The sequence below is a fragment of the Opisthocomus hoazin genome, chromosome 8 (genome assembly GCF_030867145.1).
Source record: "Opisthocomus hoazin isolate bOpiHoa1 chromosome 8, bOpiHoa1.hap1, whole genome shotgun sequence".
Taxonomy (NCBI): domain Eukaryota; kingdom Metazoa; phylum Chordata; class Aves; order Opisthocomiformes; family Opisthocomidae; genus Opisthocomus; species Opisthocomus hoazin.
In genome coordinates, this window is record NC_134421.1 from 36171909 (window position 1) to 36192154 (window position 20246).

Below are 20246 nucleotides of genomic sequence, written 5' to 3' on the forward strand. Positions count from 1 at the left end.
GAGAAAAAAGCAAAGAGATGGAACATAGAAGAAGAAACAATCAGAGTCTGATTAGGCGGGGAAAGGAAGGAAAATCGCTACAACATGGCATAACTTGCAGATTCCTGCTTGTATACTCATCAGATTGTGTACTGTCTTTACTTTTAGCATTAATAAGACTACTCAGTTTTCACTGTAAACAAATCATGATTCTCTACAATCATCAGCAAAGAGTTGCATTGACAGAGGCTGATAAAACACTATTAAATGAAGAAATGGAACCCTCCAGCAACAAGGAATTTGCACTTAAAAGACTCCATACCAGAGAGCACACGTCACTGGCTGTCTTAAATCTATGCCAGCATTTGAAGGAAGTGTGAAGCACCATTCAAATTCGTACAGCAATTAATCAGTACATTCCATTTCCTCTTAGGGGAACAGAGTTGTCCTCAATTCTCCATTTCCATATTCAGAGAGAATGGATATGAAAATCCATATTAAAAAAGAGAATCCTTGAGCTGTAGTCCACTGGGCTGTGTATGTGGAAATTAAGCGTTAACTCTCTTGAAATCAAACCACCTACTTTCTATGTACCCAATGGTAGCAGACAATAGAATATTGTTAAAAAAATTATGCAATTTCTGATATAATTCTTTTTGTCTCCAGATATAAATAAACCTTTGTGCTACACCTGAAGTAGCAATTGCCTAGTTTACCTTACTAGCAAACAAAGTAATAAGGCTATTAGAATCTAGTAAGTATTTTGTCTTCAAGTTTAATTCAGTTACTAGATTTGCTCAGGACTATCATAATAGTCTCAAATTCAGTGAAACAGCACCTTCCCTAATATACGCATGGTTTCACACATTTCAATGAATAAAATGTTGTTAAATAGCAATACAATCCTGTCCTGAATATGGGACATCTTCAAATTCATCTTGGAGTATCGCTTCTCCTGTAGAAATCCTTCACATCAAACAAGGTCCAAACATTGCTGCTACGTTCCACCATTACAGGGTAGATCCTACTGTTCAAGTAGTTTGATTCTAGCATCGTAAGATTTTGATGATATGTCACTCAGCAGAAAACATTAGTATGAAAAGAGAAGTGCAAGGGAAGAGAAAAATAACCAGCTTTTGTGCTAAAGCCCGTGAGAGATTATTTCTTTGGGTCTTATGAGTTTCTTCAGACAGAGATGGTTTACTCTGTCTTCTATCACATAGAACTGTTTTCATGTCTCATACAAAATTTCATGATTATTCCCAGCTTTCCACCATGACAAAGGAAACCTTCCCACCCTAGTGTCCCGTTCCACCACCCCCCCCCCCCCCCCCCCCAAGTCAGAAGTAGGAGCAAATAGATTCAACACAGACCTTCCCTGCAGTCATGTTCCTGGAACAGCGGCTGGGCAGTGCTGATGGCAGCGTCCTGCTCTGCCCAGGCCAGACCAAAGGCTTGAACCTCCGTAACTCACATCCCAGAGTGTTTTATGTGTTACCACCTCACACCATGACAGCCTCATTGCTGACAAGGGTTGTCACAAATATTAAAAAGTATGATGCACAAGCAGCCACCGAGGAAGATGTTTCAGCATCTTCTACGTAAAGATTACTTAAGGTGGATCTCCACTCATGGCCCAGGACTACCCTTACTCTTCAGAAAAACACTCTATTGTAGGAGGAAAAACATGAAAACAAAGAAATCATCTATATAGAACCTTGCATTTTGGGCCCCAAACAAAACTCCTTTGATATAGCAAACTTCAAAATATGACATTTAACAGATTTATGCTGTTTGAATATTTTAATCTGAAAGAATCAGGCTAATTTCAGTCATTCAGAGATTCATTTTTCTTTATTTGTGGCCACCTGCACAACTTGCTGTCTTTCACTGGATTGTGTCTTCATCTGGATCTTAGTGAATGACTAATTTCTGTTTAGTGCATTTATTTTGCATCTTATCTCTTCTGAAAACACACATTTAAATGGAAACTATGTATAATACTTTAGTTCTGTTTTGTTTGTTTCAAAAATGCAGCCCAAGCTACAAATTATATATTCCTGAAGATGAAAAAAATGAAGACCATAGGAATGGTGAACGCTTGTCACCTGAAAACCAGAAATTTTGCATTGTCAGATGGGACTGTGCAGACCATGAACTAGGAAGCAATTTGAGGATACTTCTCTAAAACTACCCTTCTGTGATTAAGCTGGTGTAAGACTGGCTGAGAGAATGGGTCCTGTTATTTCATGGCATGCCTGACAAAACACTTCTGTGTTGTGGGACTATGGATCAGAAACATCTTGTATTCTACTACAGCAGTGTTCACTGAGTTGCATTTGGGTCCCAAGGGTGTTCAGAGAAGAAAATGAGAATAGCAAAGCATGTGCTGCCAGGGCACTCCACACAAATAGGAGATAAGAGATGTTACTGTAGAAATACCTGGCTGTGTGGCCAGCCTCTTGAAACCAGACAGTGGCTTTTGGGTACTGAACTACAGAAATCTTAAAAGGTTCTTGGATTTTCAAAACGTGATACAGTTTCCTCTGAAGACTGAGGCCTCTTTATGGGATCTTGAGCCAGAGACACTTAAAATACTTGCCACACTGAAACACCAGACACTCAGGGACTAATGTTGCATAGCCTGTTTTGAAACTCTGCCTCATCATTTTACTGCTGTGTAGTTCCAGTTCTCGGATGCATTTTCTCTTTAATACTTTGAATGAAATACATCAGCAATGCACCTAGGCATTAATCTTTGACTAGCATTCCGCTCGGCCCTCGGATTTCACCTCTAGTGCCTTTTTAGCTTTTACATTCTTTAAAACTATAGTCACATGGAGAGATTTTAATACTCAAAGCAGTCCTCCATGTTCAGACTAGTAGTAAAGATGCGAAAAGAATTTACATTGACAAGAGAAAAATACAGACCCATTTACTGGTTTTTATTGTTCACGAGACACTGAAGAAATCCTGAAACTTGACCCACACAAAGAGTTTAAGTATCAACAGATAATGTGACCTTTTGCAAGCTGTTTCTTTATTAAGAGGATTATCAGTCATGGTTTGTGGACTGGTGATCAGTAAGAATCTAAGCAAATCTTTGTAACTGCACAAGCTGCTGAGATGAGAAGAGTTTAGAACCACTGTCACTTTTGCTGCACAGCATGGTTTTTATAGCATCACTTCAGAGTGATTCCAGAAGGGCTTATTGTACAAACTATTTAACTTATCTTTGTGGTCTGAGAAAGCAAAAAAACCCAAACACAAAGTCCTGGGATTCAGTGTAAACTGTACATCATTCTTTCAGACACATTTTCATCAGGTCAGCACTTTTGTTTTTCTGGCTGATTCATCAAACCCTTTGTGTAGGACTCATAGCACTACATAAACATCAAACTCCTCCTTAGCTACTGGAAAATGGCAGTCCCAACACGCCTTATGGTAGCAACTGTGTCTTAGGCATGGCTGGAATTGCATTTGAAATACTTTCACCTCTCCCAATGTCAATCTTTATCAACACGCCAAAATAAGCATAATCTTGTTCAACCGTCATTCATTTCCCTCATCTCAGTAGGAAGAATTCCTGGACATATTTTAGGACTCTCTAGCATGGAAGCTGCTTCTGAGTTTGCCCAGCTCTTGCAGGCTATTACTAACATGCAAGCTTTGCCAAGGAGTAACAGGATTTTGTTTCTGTGGTTTTACAAGTGTTTTGGTGATGGCAATAAGCCAAGAGAGAAACTGGTGATTCCAGCACACAGCTATCCTAATTCATATTTAGTAATTGCTTTGAGAAAGGCTTCTACAAAACTCTTAGTTGTATCACTCATTGTATAAGTTTCAGTCATTGAAAGACAGTATATAAACATACTGGAAAACCTAACTATTGAAATACACTCTCAGAACTTAAATGTCCAAGAATGGCAAGCAATCAGCAGCCAGATCTTTGCAAGCCACAGGATTACCAACAGCTATGAAGATGGTTACGTTTCTTTGGAAACATACCGCTCTCTAATTGCCGATCCTTTAAACAGTTTATACCATGTTTTCACAGCCACTCTTAACGGGTTCAGAATTAAGTAGGAGAGACAGTTACACTAAATTTTGAGCAGCTAGATCTGTTTCTTCTTAGAGCAAGGCAATCCATCTTAATTTGTGAAGTCTTCACCAGCAGGAAATACCTCTGATAATGAAACTGGTAGAGCTGTATATTCTGCATATAAATCTAAGTACGATGCAAAATACTGCATAATTAGCAATCTGTATAACATCAGATGTTACAATTGGCATTCTTGACTCCAGACAGGCTCGGTTCTGTGCAGAGCTCCCTCTCTGACAGAGACAGCATGAGCAGTTGTTAAGAGGCCTCGAGTCCTTGTTTCGCGCTCTGGGAAGTCGTACTTCACCATCCCAGTGTTGAACCAGATGGCTAACTGCAAAAACACAGCACCCACTCTCCTCTAAGTATCAAACAACTGACTTGATTCTTCATCTTCTCACTGACAGTAGATACTATCTACTCCCACCTGGACGTGTCATGCAGGGGATAAACTATCTTTTTCACAGGTGGCTTAACTGCTTCCCTTCTTTTAAACTGGCCACCACTGATAAGACCTCCTCTCTAATTTCCTGCACCCCTCATGGTCTCCCTTGTCTCAGTCGCATCCTTTTTTTGCCAATGTCTCTTTTGTTGTCTTGCTTATCTCTGGATCCAAATAGGGTACGGAGTTGATGATTTTTCCAAATCGGAAAAGATTAGGAACTAAAAACAGAAGAAGTACAATCTCTCTCACAAGTTGGACAGTAGAATAAGGAAATAATTAAAATACTAGCAACCTGCCCAGTGTGTTAGGAACCCTCCCTTGGCTTCAAGATGTTTTGCTCTCTTTGCTCCACTAGCACTGAGAATAGAACACAAGAAAGAACTTCCAGTGCTAATTCCTGTTGGACTGAAGCACGTGAATTTGAAGTATCAAGAATTGGTTAAATATAGATAAAATCTAGTTACTTCCCCTTGAACTCCAAGAGCAGGCACGCAACTGCGATGTGAAATTCTTATTAAAACTTTGGCACATGTCTTTTCCTCCCTTAATACATAATTGCCACAAGTTCGGAAATAAACACACACATTTACTTCAAAATGAATGCATGGATAGCAGCATGTTTCTTCTACCGGTAACCACGTAACACACTGAAATGCTTTTCAGACTCCCACTTGCATACTATTAGAACTTTCTAGGAGCAGCAGCCTCTTCTGTGAGAATCTAGGCTGACTGGTAAAGACTTCTCTCTCTTCACTGTTTTTTGCAGTTCCTTGAAATTCTGCAGGTGTGTCAACGGATCTGCTGCCTACAGGTTGAAAAATGCTGCTCTAGATCATTGCTCTGCAGTTTTGTAGCTTGTGTAGATTCTACCAGATGGAAATTACAGCAACGACACAAAACTACTGCAGATACTCAAGCTTCCTCTAACCCTCTATGTGCTGTGTACTATGGTGCAGATGGCTACCTCAGATCCTTAGCATGGAAATTTATTGTAAATTTGGTCTAACAACGTCCACCTCTAAGCAGCGTTCATCAACTCAATGCTGAGTTGTGATAGCTGTACTTCCAGTCTCAGTTGAATGGAGCATGTTTGCATTGTATTGCAACTGCACAATGCTTCAGATAAATTGGGTGGATGATAGTCACAGGATATTCATGTTAGACATACAATTCAGATTATTTGGATTATCTGTCTTCTGAGACCATCTACTAAAGCATATGGAATACAACCTCCTAAAAATCCTGGTGTTCTGAAACTTACCTTATTCCAGATCTAGAGCAGCCACTGTGAATATCATGCACCGTTAACAAACTAAAACCCAGCGGTTTTGTATGCTTTGGGGTTTTTTGTTTGTTTGTTTTTGGTGTTCAGTTTTGGGTTTTTTTGGGTTTTTTTGTGGTTTTTTTTTTTTTACACAGAAGGGATACAAGAAGACTGAAAAAAGCCCCCACAGAAATGCTCTTGTATGATACATATTGTAGAACTAGATAGTATCATTACACAAATGAATATTACTGAGCGGTAGAGCTGCACTGGCTTTTGAATTCCTGCATGAGAATGAACCCATATGGCATGCTGATATTTAAAGACAGAAAACTGGCTATTACACCACCTTCACTATGCCAATGTTGTGCATGCACTAACACCGCTCAGCTGAATGCTGAAGATAATAGCACACAGTCATTTGTGTGAGAACAGTAACAGATCCCTTTGGCTACGTTTAACAAAATCCACTGCAACTGTCTGTTGTACATGTAGCATCATAAACATGCAATATTATACTTCTGCCATCTTTCAGAGCTGGTGTCAGCAGATTTTGAGAAATCAAATAAGCAACAAGCAAATTCACGTTTAAGGCCTGGTATTCAGAATGTGCAGCTTTAACTGCAGGTAATGGATGCTCCTGCAGCAGAACTTCAGAAATGTATGTCCCAAGACTAAACAGAAAAGAAAGAAAGAAATTTTGATATCTGAAATTAAAGTGGAAATATATTGCTATGAAATATATCTAAGAAAGAGTTCTCTATTTTTACTGTGAAATAGACATTTTTATTCCACAGTGTTTATTTAGCTTTATGGCCACTTTCTTGAAATGAAGTGTCAGTCAAGTAAACAGTACACATTTTCAAAACAAGCACTTACCAGGCTGTATCTTAACGATTGTGCTAAACCTGGCAATTCTGGTGTAATCACGCTTTTCTTCTTTAGTCTACACAATAAATAACTCTGTACCATACAGCTTTCATTCTTCTCCTTTCTTCACACACAACTGCTGTACTGCTGTTGGATTTTAACAAGTTCACATGCTCAAAGATATTCTCCTAAACAAAAATTTATCAGGTCACACACCAACATGGAAATTGTAAAAACAGTAATAAAATTGTTGTCACCCTGGCAGACTAACATCCTGCTAAGTCAACAACCTCTCTGAACAGTTAAGGATGGAGGGCCAAATATAGTTCTTGGCCAGGCTAGTGCAATTCTGTTGATTTCAAAAGGAATGCATCCACTCTGTGAAATTTCTTTTGTATAAAAGCTTCCTTGGAAGGTTAATGGAAATTAAGCTTTCAATCCATTCTAGATTTTCAAAAGGGACAATTTATCCTTTATCACTGGGCAAAAATGAATTTTCCAAAGTATTAATGAAATTCTGTCTCATCCACGCTTTGAAGTTTCCATACCATGCTATAAGCTTTTTTCTCCTTTGAATCTTTTCTTGTAAGCTCATTTTTTTTTCTTTCTCTAGAACAGCAGGAAGCTCTTTCCAGTTCTTAATAAAGATAAATGGAGCCCCCATGGTTTTTAATAATTGTAATGGAGCACTGTGGTACACTGACGAATTTCCGCAATCACCCGGTGTCATTACATCTTCTATAACAGGCAGAGATCCATATGAACAAGCTTCATAAATTCTATAGCATTCTGTATTTACTCCCACTGGGCACAATGTCAAATCACTCTGCAGCAAGGCATCTTGATAGTTTTTGAAACTTTCATTTGTTTCTTGAGGCTGCCACCTAGGAAAGTAAAGGGGTTTGAAAATTAACATTTTTCCCCACAGGCACTGCAATGAAAAAACAGAGATACGCTTCAATTTCCATTATTTATAAAACTGAAAATGCTGTCAATGTAAAAGTTTTATATTACACACACAATCAATAGACTCTTACTTTTAGTCTTAAGTACTCTTAAAGACTCTTTTAAAAATCTATTGAAACTGTCACTGTTAAAAATAAATTGTAACACTTTTTAGATACGGTCCTTTTAGGAAATTATTAATAGTTACAAGTGTAAGAGGCAAACTGAAATGCCATTTTAAATCTTCTGCATGATGCGTATGCCAATTTACTTCACAGCAGAGTTCAGAAATAGACATACAGGGAGACACTCAGTGGAGTTTTTAACAATTTTTTTTTGCCTCAAATACTTTAAACGAGTAGAAGTTAGCTCTTCAAAGTTAGGATGTAAAGCAATCCGTTAACCTGAATCCATCTGCCTGAAGTGCCTCAGAACGTCTGTGACATAAGAGTTTATATCACAGATACAATCCATCTCCTGAGATTCTTCATCAGCGTAGCTGAGATCTTTCTCAGCACTGCTGTGCCTGCTAGCAAACATTTACAGGTGTTGCTTGCCAAAATTAAGAAATACAATCAGAAACCTATTTCTGTTAGTCAAAAGATCTGTTCTGCCTACTTGAAATAAAAAAGAACCATGCTGTACAGATTAAATCCATCTCTTATCTGGAACACAACAAAATACAGCTGTCTTTTTCTTCTAGTAAGACATTAACACACACAAGGTGCAAGACAAACAATTCTTCTCCCACCAAAATCAAACGTACACAAGAAAAAAAATACGGTCTTTATACACAGGAGATTTTTCTAAGTATTTAAAAATATGCTGTATGTAAAATACAGCAACAGAAAGGCCATTACGTTATGAAGACCTATATAAAGAGTCTCGGCAATGTTCTCTTTTAATGATGACGAGTTACTTTTATTTGTACTACTTTTTAACACTTGGGAAAGGATTGGTAATAATGAACTAGACAAAAAAGTCTGAATATTTTCAGAAAGTAAATCAAAAGTCTTACTGTTCTCGGGCTCCAATCCAGCAAAGTTTATCAAGCCCATCCTGCTTCAGAATTTCCATTAGGGTTTCCCTAGAAGAGTTCTTATAAACTGTTCCTAAGAAATTACATAGATATGACCTTTGCTCATGTAGCATTGACCAGCTGGGTTCTACAACTGGAAAATTTCTGTAGCTGAAAAAACAATGTATGCATTAGATAATGCTATGTTTTATGTCAAAGAAAAAACATTTTGCACCATTTCATCTTTACTGCAGAACATTCTAAGACTAAAACCACCTATCTGTTGCCAATTGACACCTTTAACCAGACAGACCCACAAGCAAACCAGTGCAAGTCCTGTCCTGTTCTTGATGTAACCAGTGGTTTTGATTGAAATGGCCACGTTAATGGTAACTGTGGAGTTTAAGTCTCAGCTACCTTAACCTCTGGGCATGCTTATTAACTGAGAATACCACTTGTAACCTCTCAAAGGAAAATGTCACTTTGATCTGGGTGGACTTCACTAATCTAATCTCTTTGCTACTAAATTGCTTGTTGTCGAAGCTTGTCTTTTTGGACTCAACAAAACCAATGCAAAGTCCTGGGATCCAACGTAAACTGTATGCCATCCTTTTAGACATGTTTTCACCACTTCAGGCATTTTTCTTCTTTTGACTGATTCCTCAAATCTTACGTCATTTATTTTGATCAGCATGACAGCTAATGAAACAATGCTTCAGCTGAAGGACTGGCACTAACTTTTTCCATTACATAAAAGTTAGTATTTTTTTCTGGAAGATCTGATTGTAAAAAGGTTTCTGCTCCTTTGCATTCTCAAGGCAGATATTCCTTCTAATTTTATTATTTTTGAAGCATCACTGTTCTACTTCTCTGTTGCCTTTTTTTTTGTAAAAAAAAGTTATACCCTGATCCCAATTCTTTACTGGTTTCAGAGGTAGTCTCTACTTTATTTCACAATGATATCTTCATTGCTGTTAATGGCTCCCTGAAGACATCTACACTTCCTTCACCTTCCCAAATTTTGATGGAACAGTCCTTTCCTAGTTCTTCTACATGATTAATATTAATTTACTTTCAATAAACCATTTTTTCTTCACGCCAAATATTTTTGCAGGATTCTACACATTTACTTTCCCACCTCACTGGGAAAATCTAGCAAATTTGCATACCTTTAACCACAATTTTTACAACTGTTGGTGTGCCAAGGGCTGCAAAACTCCATTCTGATCCCTGACCTATCTTTCTCCACCCAGCTTTGCACCTCGGTTTACTGTTGTAACTGTTGTTTTCTGTTATCTGTCACCTTAATCTTGGCATCTCAAAACTCAACTTCTTCTTGCTTAGAAACTCCCAGTGACATCAATTCTCTGACACTAGCAAGACTCCAAATGTTGTGTATTTCAATGACATTGTGAGCAAGTTCAAGCTATGTATAAAAACTCCACACAGGCTGCCAACTGGCTCAATACAGGATATTGAATTAAAATTCAATAGAAGATATGAAAATAATTCTGTATTCTTTTCATCTTACATTACTGTAGTAAGTAGCTAAACCACCATTAACTCTGTTAATTAGGAGCAAGTCGGGAAAAAATACACCTAACTGAATCAAATCTTTATCTAGTCCACATAAATAGTTTGAGCAGTTAAGCATAACAAAAACGTTTTTTGCGAGTAAGCAGTTAAGCCAGAGTACACTACTGTGATACTGTAGTATACTACTTCCAAATGTGAGGCATGCAATTTCCTTTAGATAGCCACAAGAGGGGTTAAAAAAAAGTACCACCAGTACCATCCCTTTCCTTTCCTAACAAGCCGTAGTTGGAACCTAATTACATAAATATCTTTTAAATTCCCATGTCGCTGGTACATATTACATCAGCAGTTATGATAAATCTCAAGAGCAAATCTACTGAAGAAAAAATAAACAAACAGGAAACCCCACCAGACACAGGTTCATTTTTTTCAAAGCTCCCTAAATCATAGCATTATTCTTCTCTGTTATCGCTATTATTGCTAAGCGCAGTTTCCAAAGATTTCAATGCTTGATTTAGAAAATCATTAACAGGATCATGCTCTACAATTTATTCACTCTAATTGTTTTGGGTATCAGCATTAACATTCAGACATACTTTCCACACCTCACGCATAACAAGTTTCAGCTGTAATTTGTGTCTATAGCACTTACGTAGCTACTCCTAAAGGCCACTGGAAAATATCTTCTTCATTTACCAAAGCATAGTCATATGTAACAAAGAGTAGATTTACAAATCCTCCATGTCTTTTCAGGTATGGTTGAATCCATTCATTGTTGCACTGCTCATTTCCAAGCAGCACAACTGCTACACGTTGTATTTTGTGAGTCTGAAGTAGAGTTTGTGCGTAATGCAACCACTGAGTGGCGTAAGTGATCTTTACTTTTTCTCTTCCATTCAAAACGAGCACAACATTTTCAGCTTCAACTGAGAAGTAGCTAGGAACTACAGATGGACCAGTGATGAAGCTGTGAAAACCAAAATACACACATTAAACACTCTTAAGACAAATTATTGACCTTAAGCCTCTAAACATCCTTACTACTCCAGAGGTGGTTTTTCAATAAAGTAAATGCAATCTACTGCAAAGTGACTGTGCAACTGTAACCTTTTCTGTTATTAATATCTACAACACAGGAATAAAGCTGTCTTCATCTTTATTCAGGACAAAGAAGGAGATTTAGACTTAAATGAAAATAAAGTATTTTCTCAATATATCAGAACTACTACCATATTCAAACATCCAAATGTGGGTAAATCAATCAACTTTAAAAGAAGGATGTGCTTTCATGTTCATTAAAGGTCAAACTTTTTATTAATTCCATAATAACCAATGAATACAGTATTAGAACAAGAGAGAGGCCCTCCCAAAAATCTCTAAGAGTATACTAAACCAGTTATCATTACCAGGGACATTTGGCTGGTCTGGCATACTACTTTTCTCTGGTTAAGTTACGGTTAGACCAAAAAAAGACTGCGTCATCTGATATTGAGGAGAATCTGTAACACAAGAGGTACCTATCTAAATGCAAACCTAAGTTGCTTGTGTGACCCATACCAAACTTGAGGCTTTGATACAAGCTAGCTAGCAGAAATATTTTAGGTAGAAAAGTGCATTTCTAGATCTTGCATAATGTATTTTTTTACCAGAATTTCAATCACATAGCAAAATCATTACATCACTGATCATTTACAAGTGTCTGACAACAGCCATTTATGAACTGCGATGAAGCAAACCAGTGTTTGCCACCTCTTGTTCTTCAGTTAACTGCTGTATTAACAGACTATTGACTGAACTCAATAAATAAATAAATAAATAAATAAAGGATTAGTGATTACACAGCTCAGGAAAGAGTGGAGAGGGGAAAAAAAAAAACGCATTTTTTTTTTCAGGAGTCAATGAAACGTTAGTTTTCTAGGTCTCCTGCATTTATGAACTGCGATGAAGCAAACCAGTGTTTGCCACCTCTTGTTCTTCAGTTAACTGCTGTATTAACAGACTACTGACTGAACTCAATAAATAAATAAATAAATAAATAAAGGATTAGTGATTACACAGCTCAGGAAAGAGTGGAGAGGGGAAAAAAAACGCATTTTTTTTTTCAGGAGTCAATGAAATGTTAGTTTTCTAGGTCTCCTGCATTACTGCAGTTTTTCAGCTACTAGCTACATTTAATTCAGAATGAACATGAGTTTTAACTCATGAAGTGATGAGATTCAGGGAGGTTGCGGAGTGTCCTTCTCTGGAGATATTCAAGACCCGCCTGGACAAGGTCCTGTGCAGCCTGCTGTAGGTGACCCTGCTTCGGCAGGAGGGTTGGACTAGATGACCCACAGAGGTCCCTTCCAACCCCTACCATTCTGTGATTCTGTGAGATAGACAGCTAGCTTCAGTTCAAGTGTGCCTCATGACGGAAAAGTTACAGCCAAAGCTGTAAAAGCTACTCCAGTGAGGGTATCTGAAGCAGACTGACCTTAGGCAAGCACATTCTAAACCTGAGTGAAGCCGACATGCTGCTGGCTCAGTAAGAGTGGCATATTTTGCAGCCAAGATTCATGAGACTCATGATTTTGAATCAAGATTTTCAATAGATTGAATGTAAGTCAGGACAAGACTTACAGACAATGAGAAAAGATCACTGTGATTCACATGAGAGATCATCCTGAGCATCAGAATGCCTAAAATAGTGAACAGGATACATAGCGGATCCAATGACCACCTTGTAAAAAGAGACCTGAGGGAAAAAGGGTTTTCCCTATGGACACGGTACTGTGAGGCTATCAACTTGACAGGACTAATAGGATGTACAGGTGTGGAAGCAATGACCTGTGTGCAGGAAAATATGAAGTTTAACAGAATAAAATTACAGCAGGGAAAAAAGAAACACTATGGAAATCCCATACTTGAATAATAAAAACACAGGGCAAAGGTTGTACTATTAACTCCCAGTCTGAATCCAACAGGGACTGGGAAATGTAAGGGAGATTACAGAAGCTGCAAAAATCAGACAGTAGTACCAAGAGATTTTCACTACTCACATGTAGGCTATATCAATGCCTCATCAGGATGATGTGTGGAGACTGCATTTTTGGACTCAATAAATGACTTGCTTCCTATAAAGTCCTCGTTTTTCCTTACTAGTCTTAGAACCCGTACAAAAAGACGCTATTCCAGACTGGGTCTTCCAGACCTAATTGCAAAGGTGTCAGTCAGATAGCTAATCTGTAACAGCAACATGATTAAGTTTAACACTGCAGCAGGAGAGAAAATACCAAATACATCCAGCATACAGATACTCAATACGCAGTAAAGGAATTACTCAAAAATGAGACAATAAAAAAAAGAACTCCGAAGGGAGTAGCCCAAATAACAAGAAGCTTGCAAGCAGTTTATTAGCTGTTCAAAAACACTGTATAAGAAGCCCAGGTATGCTCTGTACCTCAGTCGAAAAAGGAACTCCCACCAAAAAAACAGAAGAGTAATAAAAAAGTTAGGGAGGGTGTCAAAGCGCAAAGGTCAGCACTGAAAACAAAGAAAAGCTTGCCCAAACAAGGAGGACTGCGAAGCTCATAAAACACTGCTGATGAAATGCAAACAGAAAATTAAGGCTAAAAAGTAATTTGAAAAGCACTTTGTAAAACTATGTCCTGGTTGATAGGTAAAGGTTCTTTAAATATATGAAAACCAAAATGTATTAAAAATATACCAGAAAGACAACTACAGAACTGGAGCGACTAGCTGACAACAACTGTTTAAAAAGGGATGACAAAGCCATAGCAGAGAAGATTCCCAAACCTAGCTCATTCTCTTCAGTAAGAAATACAAGGTAAAACACTGCAAGTATCGTATCAAATTGAGAATTTGCACCTGGATGGCAAATCTCACTTGAGATCTCTCAAGGAAAGCAAATATGAAAATTTCAGAATTGCTGGCAAAGGTATGCAGCTGTCATTATGAAGTGACACCTGCGCCTGATGAGACGGGGTCTGCCAGTATCACTCCCATCTACAAAAACAGCTTGAGAGGACTCTGGAGCACAGAACAACTTCCCTCTCTAGAAGAGTCTGTAATAAATAGTAAGACTACTGGCTCTTATCAAAACGCATGATCATTGACCACATGCGTGGATAAACACTGCTGGAAATGAGTAATCCTGTTTTACTAATCTGATGGAGACCTATGAGTGTGTCAATAAGAATACAGACAAAGGGGATCCGGTAGACGTAGTGCATTTGAATTTTCAAAAAGCTTCACCAAAGGCTATTAGGGAAACTACATTGCCACATGCTATCCTTGGTGGAATCCTTTGGCAGGTAAAGAAATCTTTGCTGGTTAACTTTGTTGACCAATATGCTTTCCTTCTGGCATGAATCAAGATGGTTTCGATTTGCATAAGGAAGACAGGAGAATGGGACTGAAGAGCCACTGAACAACTGGGGCTAACAGGGACTGGGGGAAGGCAGCACTGAATATTAAAATAGAGAGGGTGTGACTCAGTAGAACAGAAATTTAGGAATGCTCTTACCTAACGATAAGAACTTGGCACTCCCCGCTCTACAACATCCTGCTAGATGACAGGAGAGAAGAACTTGAGTTGCTTCAGGCCAAGGAAAGTGCTAAACCCTGCTCTCCTACTTCTTGTGTGAATGTGCCAATGTGCCGCTAAAATCCACAGCTACGCAGCTCCTGCTCCACCTGTGTTTTCAAATGCATGGCCCTGCATTTCATGTAGAAGTTCATGCTTTTAGTATTCTTTAGGCAACTTCTTTGGTAAAAACTTGAAGCCATTAAAATCTGTACTAAACGTGTATTCTCCATCATATATGAAATCGGCTTATTCATGCAACTGTGTTCCAGTGATACTTTGGCATTTTTGCATCTTTTGATTTAATATTCTTTAAAAACATTCATAAGAGCTCTATGTTTTAACAATCATTAGACTTACCACAAAAAACTGCACAGCAGCACATATTCTCCAAATATGTCACCTCAGCTAGTTCCCTCTAGTCTCATGTAGTAATCAAATGGAGATAATTTACCTCAGCCAGGCAATAAAGAAGTCAACAATTCTAGAAAATCTTGTAACCAGTGAGCAGACAAAATCATATACTAACTCTTCCTCACAAAAAAATACAAAGTAACATTACCAATTTGACAAAAAAAGTAGAACTTCAGCTATTTCACTTCAGAGTCCTGATCACTAAAATAAGAGTTATATTTGCATATTTTCTATACTTTGCACACGTTCCTACTAGCCTGTCAAATTTGAACCTCCGCTATGTTGGTAGCAAACTTAAACTTTATATTTTTGTAGGATCTAGCATCCAGGTTGGTTAAAATAAAGACTCTATTATCCCTGGTTCCTCTAAACATAAAAAGAAGATGTTTAAATGTCAGTATAGAAGTCCGTCTTTGAGAGATGCATACCCTAAGGAACCATGTGAGGTTATTATTCACCTGAAACAGGCACACCGGAGAGAAAATAACCATAATCAGTCAAGTGACAGACTCATTAGGTGCAGCAAATTATTTTCATATTATAAACTCAAAAAGCAAGGGCTTGAAAAAAATCCTCATGTCCATTCCAAGAAGACATCTATCTGGTAGTGTCATTGATTTCTATAGCTTCTGAGATTTTAATTCAGGAAACAAAACAGCCTCTTCCCACCAACACAACACTACAGGCACTGCTCCCTATTCAAAGAGAGTATTGTATCCTTTCTCCAGATCCTCGAATGGAAAGCTCTATTGCTCTGTCAAGGAGACTACCAAGACGCAGTAGCATCATTCATGGCTGACTCCCTAATCTTGCAGGATCAGGTTATATTTGCAGACAAGGAATACATCTATTTTTTCTAAAGAGTAGGTAATTTTGTCTACTTCCTTAGACGTAAGGCAGACTCTTTAATAACTGATATACTTCAATCAAGCCTACGTGTCTTTCTAGAAAACGTTTTTTAACCACTTATGAAAGTGATATAGGCACTACTGAAAAGATTCTGTGGCCTGTGCCATGTACACAGTCAGATACACTGATAAACAATTCAAAGTGATAAAAAACTTCTGTGATCACTTAAAAAACCCCTTTCCATTCACAATCACACATTTACTTCAAACATTATCTGCAAATTTCAACTAGAACCCCCTGTCTTATTGTGCGAGGAAAAAAAACCCTTCTGAAGCAATGCATTTTTCAGAAGTTAAATTCACTTTAGTGTGTCTATGCTTTCAGAGGAAACTTTTTTAACAGCTGGGTCCTGGTCCAAGTTACTAAATGTCATAGGAGAGCTACTACTGCCGGATGGCAAACCTGCCAAATAGATGAAAAACCCTTCAGCTTTCCCTGTATCTTACAGAAAGCCTTAAAAATGGTATTAAACAGGACCTTAGAGAATCTGTATCATTCACTAAACAACATAAAATCTTTCATAACAGTTTTAAAACATGCATAGTCACAGATCAAAATCCATATTTAAAGCAAACAACGCTTCAAGTTTCATCTTCCTTTACACATAAAATATTGCTTTGCAAAGCAAGTAGTTAACCAGATCTAGTCTCACAGACTGTTTTTGTTATAAATAGAAACAAATTATGGTTTTGATACAATCCTATTTATGAATGAATGAGTGAAGTCCCTTTTCCTTGAATACAACAGAAACCAAATAGCAGAAGACATCACCTTGCCTCACAACGCCAAGCTTCTTTCAGGCAACTGTCAGCCCCAAACCCCAGTTCTTAGACTTTTCTCAGGGCTGTATTTCCCCCCTCCTGAGGTCTCTTGGCTGCCTCCCCTCTCAGCATTTGTAAGCCTTTCCACATGTCTTTCAAACACACAGCTCTCCATAAACAGCAGATGAAATTGCTCCCTAGTTTTTTAACAGCAACATGTTTGGGCTAGAATTTGCTGGTTTTGTCAAGTATGTGTTTCCACGAATAAACGTAATTGTTCCTTGCGGTAATTTTGAATGATGAATTGCGTGCATATTCCTCAGTTATCAAAACATAAAAACACTAAAGTATTTGCAACTGATACTAAAATAACTGCAGCTCTGAGATAGACAAAATAATACACCTGTGCGTCTTCTGTTCTTTAACTTTCCAATGCACTGTTTGCTAATGTTAACACAACTGAAGTCAACATCATGCAGGTAGTACCTGAAATATGTTTTTCCTGCTTTCTGGCTTCCTTCTCTCCACTGTGCAGTCACATCAGCTGGCTGAAGGTGCCCTCCAAAAATATGTTGCCAAAGGTAAAGACCTACATAAATGAAGGTATGATGGAGAATTTGAATGCGTGGATCTTGCCTACTCTACACTCCCAGCAAATAAAGAAGTATTTCTGGGAAATGAAAAAGCATAACAACATAAGAACTTGGTTAAAAAATGTCAAGGCTTCCTATACAATATGGACATTGTTTCCCAAATTCTGTATGACTCGGATTTAGTTAAGATGAATTTTTCACACCATTCTTCAGACCATTTAAAAAGATTCTTTGTCTGTCAAAATATCAGCAGATGAAGATATACCACACTACCACGCACGTTAGCATCTCTTTCCGGTACACCTACCACTTAAAAATGAGCAAATATTAATCACATGTTTTAATGACAGGCATAGTTCTCTTAAGCTTTTGGGAAACACATCAAATTTTTGTGATAGAATGCATCATGATGTAATATACCAATATGTTCCACAATGCTACACAGAAGTTCAACTGAAGCTGGAAATCTCACATTTTCAAAAAAGCTAAAATAAGAACAATGATATCTCTTCAGATGAAGTTAATGAGCCTAAGAGGACCTTGGCTCCCAGTCTATGCAGAGACTTGGTGCCTTCTACAACAGAAGAATTTCCAAGTTCATGAGTGGCAGCAGTACTGTAGTACAGAAAATGCCTTATTTCCCACTGTGTGATGCTTTATTTCACAAAGTGTACACAACTGTGTTTCTCTGCCATTCGAACCATTTTCTTTGGCAGATGTCAAAAACAGCCTTGAACCAATACAAAGAAACTGGAGTCTGGCCACTCTTACATTGGTATTGAGATAATTTTGAGTAACAGCTACCACTTCCTTAAAGCTCTTCATGTACAGATACCTGTATTATTTAATCAGATACACACATTTCAGTCATTAAAAAAAAAATCAGAGAAAAGTGTTATATCAGAAAGGTTATGTGATTAATAGACATCGATTACATTTGCTTACCAATTGCAGCTTTGCCCCAGATCTGTACTCTAAGACTGGTTTGTTCTAGGTGAGATCTTGCGTTTTTAATCATCTTAAGATTCGCTTCGTATCTCTGCTGAGAAGCAACCAGTTCATTTCTCTCGTCCCCTTCCCACGGATTCCACTCTTCATTTCCCAAGGCAACATGATCTAAGAAACCCCAAAGAGTAATTTACATATAAGGAACAGATTCACAAGTTTAGAAAACTGACGCATTTTCTCGAATGCACGAATGTCACCTGGAAACCCCCCCGCCGCCCCCCCCGGGCCCCGGTGCCTCACGACGCACCGCGGAAATGGCGGCCGCCAGCGCAAGGCCCGGCGGGGGAGAGGCCCCGGCCCCGCTGTCCCTCCGGGGCTGCCCCCGCGCCCCGCCCGCCGCGGTCCCCCCAGGCAGAGCCGCCGGGAGACGCAGCGCTGCCCTCCGCCTGCCCCAGGCTTTCCAGGCCGGGGACGAGAGCGGGGGGAGGCCCCTCTGGCGCAGGCAGGAGCTGGCGAACCCGCCGCCCCTCCCGTCCCCGTCCCCGCGGGCTGCGCCGCCGGTCGCGGCCATGGCGGCGCGGAGCGGCCCCGCCGCCGCCGCTCTCACCTCGCGGGCCGCGGCGGTCCCGGTGCGGCGGGCGGGGGGCGGTCGGGCGGCGGGGCCGCAGGAATACCGTGTAGGCCGCGTAGAGGGAGAAGAGGCCGTAGGCGACGATCAAGGCGGAGCAGAGCCGCTTGCGAGCGCCCCGCATCCCGCCCGGCGCGGGCGGAGGCCCCGGCGGGGGGGCCCGTGAGGCGGCGGCAGCGGCGCCCTGAGCCGCGCCCGCCGGGGCGGGAGGGGCCTCCGCCCGCGGCCCCGGGCTTCGGCCCGCGGCCATGGCCGCCCTCCGCCCCCCGCGCCCTGCCGGCACTGCCTCCGGGGCGCGGTGAATGCGCGAAGCCCCTTGGCTCGTCGGCGCCTGGAGCCGAGCGCCGAGCCCTCCCGGCCTCGTCCTTCCACGCCGCGCCTGGCGCGGGGTGCTCGGCGGTGGCGGTGCCTGCGTGGCTGCCGCCCCAGCGGCTCGGGGCAGCGGGCTCCGCGGTGGGCTCTCCTCCTCCTCCCGAGGGCTTCCAGAGGCTCGCGAAAATACGGAATCGATGCGCGCTGAGGATCGGTTCAGGAGCATCCAGGAGTTTCTGGCTGTCGAACATACACGGACACACGTGGGCCTGGGCGGCCGACACGGCGGTCCCAGCGTGGGCTGAAGGCCCTGTCGGCTGCGCACGTGGCAGGGCGCAGGAGGAAGAGTGGTCCTGGCCTCCAGCCGCCTGCTGCGGGGAGCTGTGAGGTGGTGGTGCGCAGCCGGGCTGTGCACGGAGAGGTGGGCAGCACTGGCACGCCACGGGAGTCGCACAGGGTAGGGAAGGCTGGGGACCGACCAAGCAGAGTCATGCTACGTTGGAAGTCGGGGAGGATTTTTAGGCCACCAGTGAGAGCTTTCTAAGGCTGGATGTTGCAACTTCTGTGAAGCTTCTACCAGCCTGTTTTCAAATACCACGACCCAAATGATAGCCAAAAGCGCAGTGACCTTCACCTACCCGAAGCAGAGAGAGTCTAGTACAGTATAGACCGTAAAGCAACGCACAGCCCTGCAGCCCGCACTGGAGCTAGGCAGGTTTTTTTCTTGATCAATTTGTTTTTACCCTTACGAGAACTAAACTTTGCTCTAACCCTGTCCCGAAACATATTTGATGGACCTCTGCTTGCTCCAAACCAAAATGTAACCTTAGCAGGCCTTCTGAAATAGGCTTACAATCACCCCACTGCCAAACCCGAAATCTGATTTAATGACCTATGTGGCGACTGAACTAGAAATCTAGCCTGATGACCCACAGTG

The 20246-nt window shown here is 40.5% G+C and overlaps 1 protein-coding gene across 3 annotated transcripts; it reads right to left on the reverse strand.

The window, feature by feature from the left end:
- Positions 1-1814: 1814 nt before the first annotated feature.
- Positions 1815-19173, reverse strand: RXYLT1 (ribitol xylosyltransferase 1). Of its 3 annotated transcripts, XR_012764729.1 has the most exons (7): positions 18977-19164; positions 18367-18537; positions 17315-17417; positions 10812-11126; positions 8624-8794; positions 6670-7544; positions 1815-4744 (listed from the first exon to the last, which is right to left on the reverse strand). XR_012764729.1 is itself a non-coding variant. In XM_075428170.1 (6 exons), the coding sequence occupies exons 1-6, from the start codon at positions 19119-19121 to the stop codon at positions 7127-7129; spliced, it is 1323 nt and encodes a 440-aa protein (XP_075284285.1). In that variant the 5' UTR covers positions 19122-19173; the 3' UTR covers positions 1815-7126. The 3 variants fall into 3 exon arrangements, 2 of the variants coding, with proteins under 2 accessions (XP_075284285.1, XP_075284284.1); XM_075428170.1 differs by having other exon boundaries at positions 1815-7544; positions 18977-19173; XM_075428169.1 differs by lacking the exon at positions 8624-8794 and having other exon boundaries at positions 1815-7544.
- Positions 19174-20246: the final 1073 nt, after the last annotated feature.

What these genes read in the sequence shown, in the direction of transcription:
- RXYLT1 (XM_075428170.1), bottom strand. Translation starts at nt 19,121, where the DNA reads ATGCGGGGCGCTCGCAAGCGGCTCTGCTCCGCCTTGATCGTCGCCTAC. An exon ending in CTGGGGCAAAGCTGCAATTG is followed by an intron (nt 17,418 to 18,366) that starts GTAAGCAAATGT and finishes TCATTTATGTAG; the next exon opens with GTCTTTACCTTTGGCAACAT. An exon ending in TGGATTGGAGCCCGAGAACA is followed by an intron (nt 7,545 to 8,623) that starts GTAAGACTTTTG and finishes TTACTTTCCTAG; the next exon opens with GTGGCAGCCTCAAGAAACAA.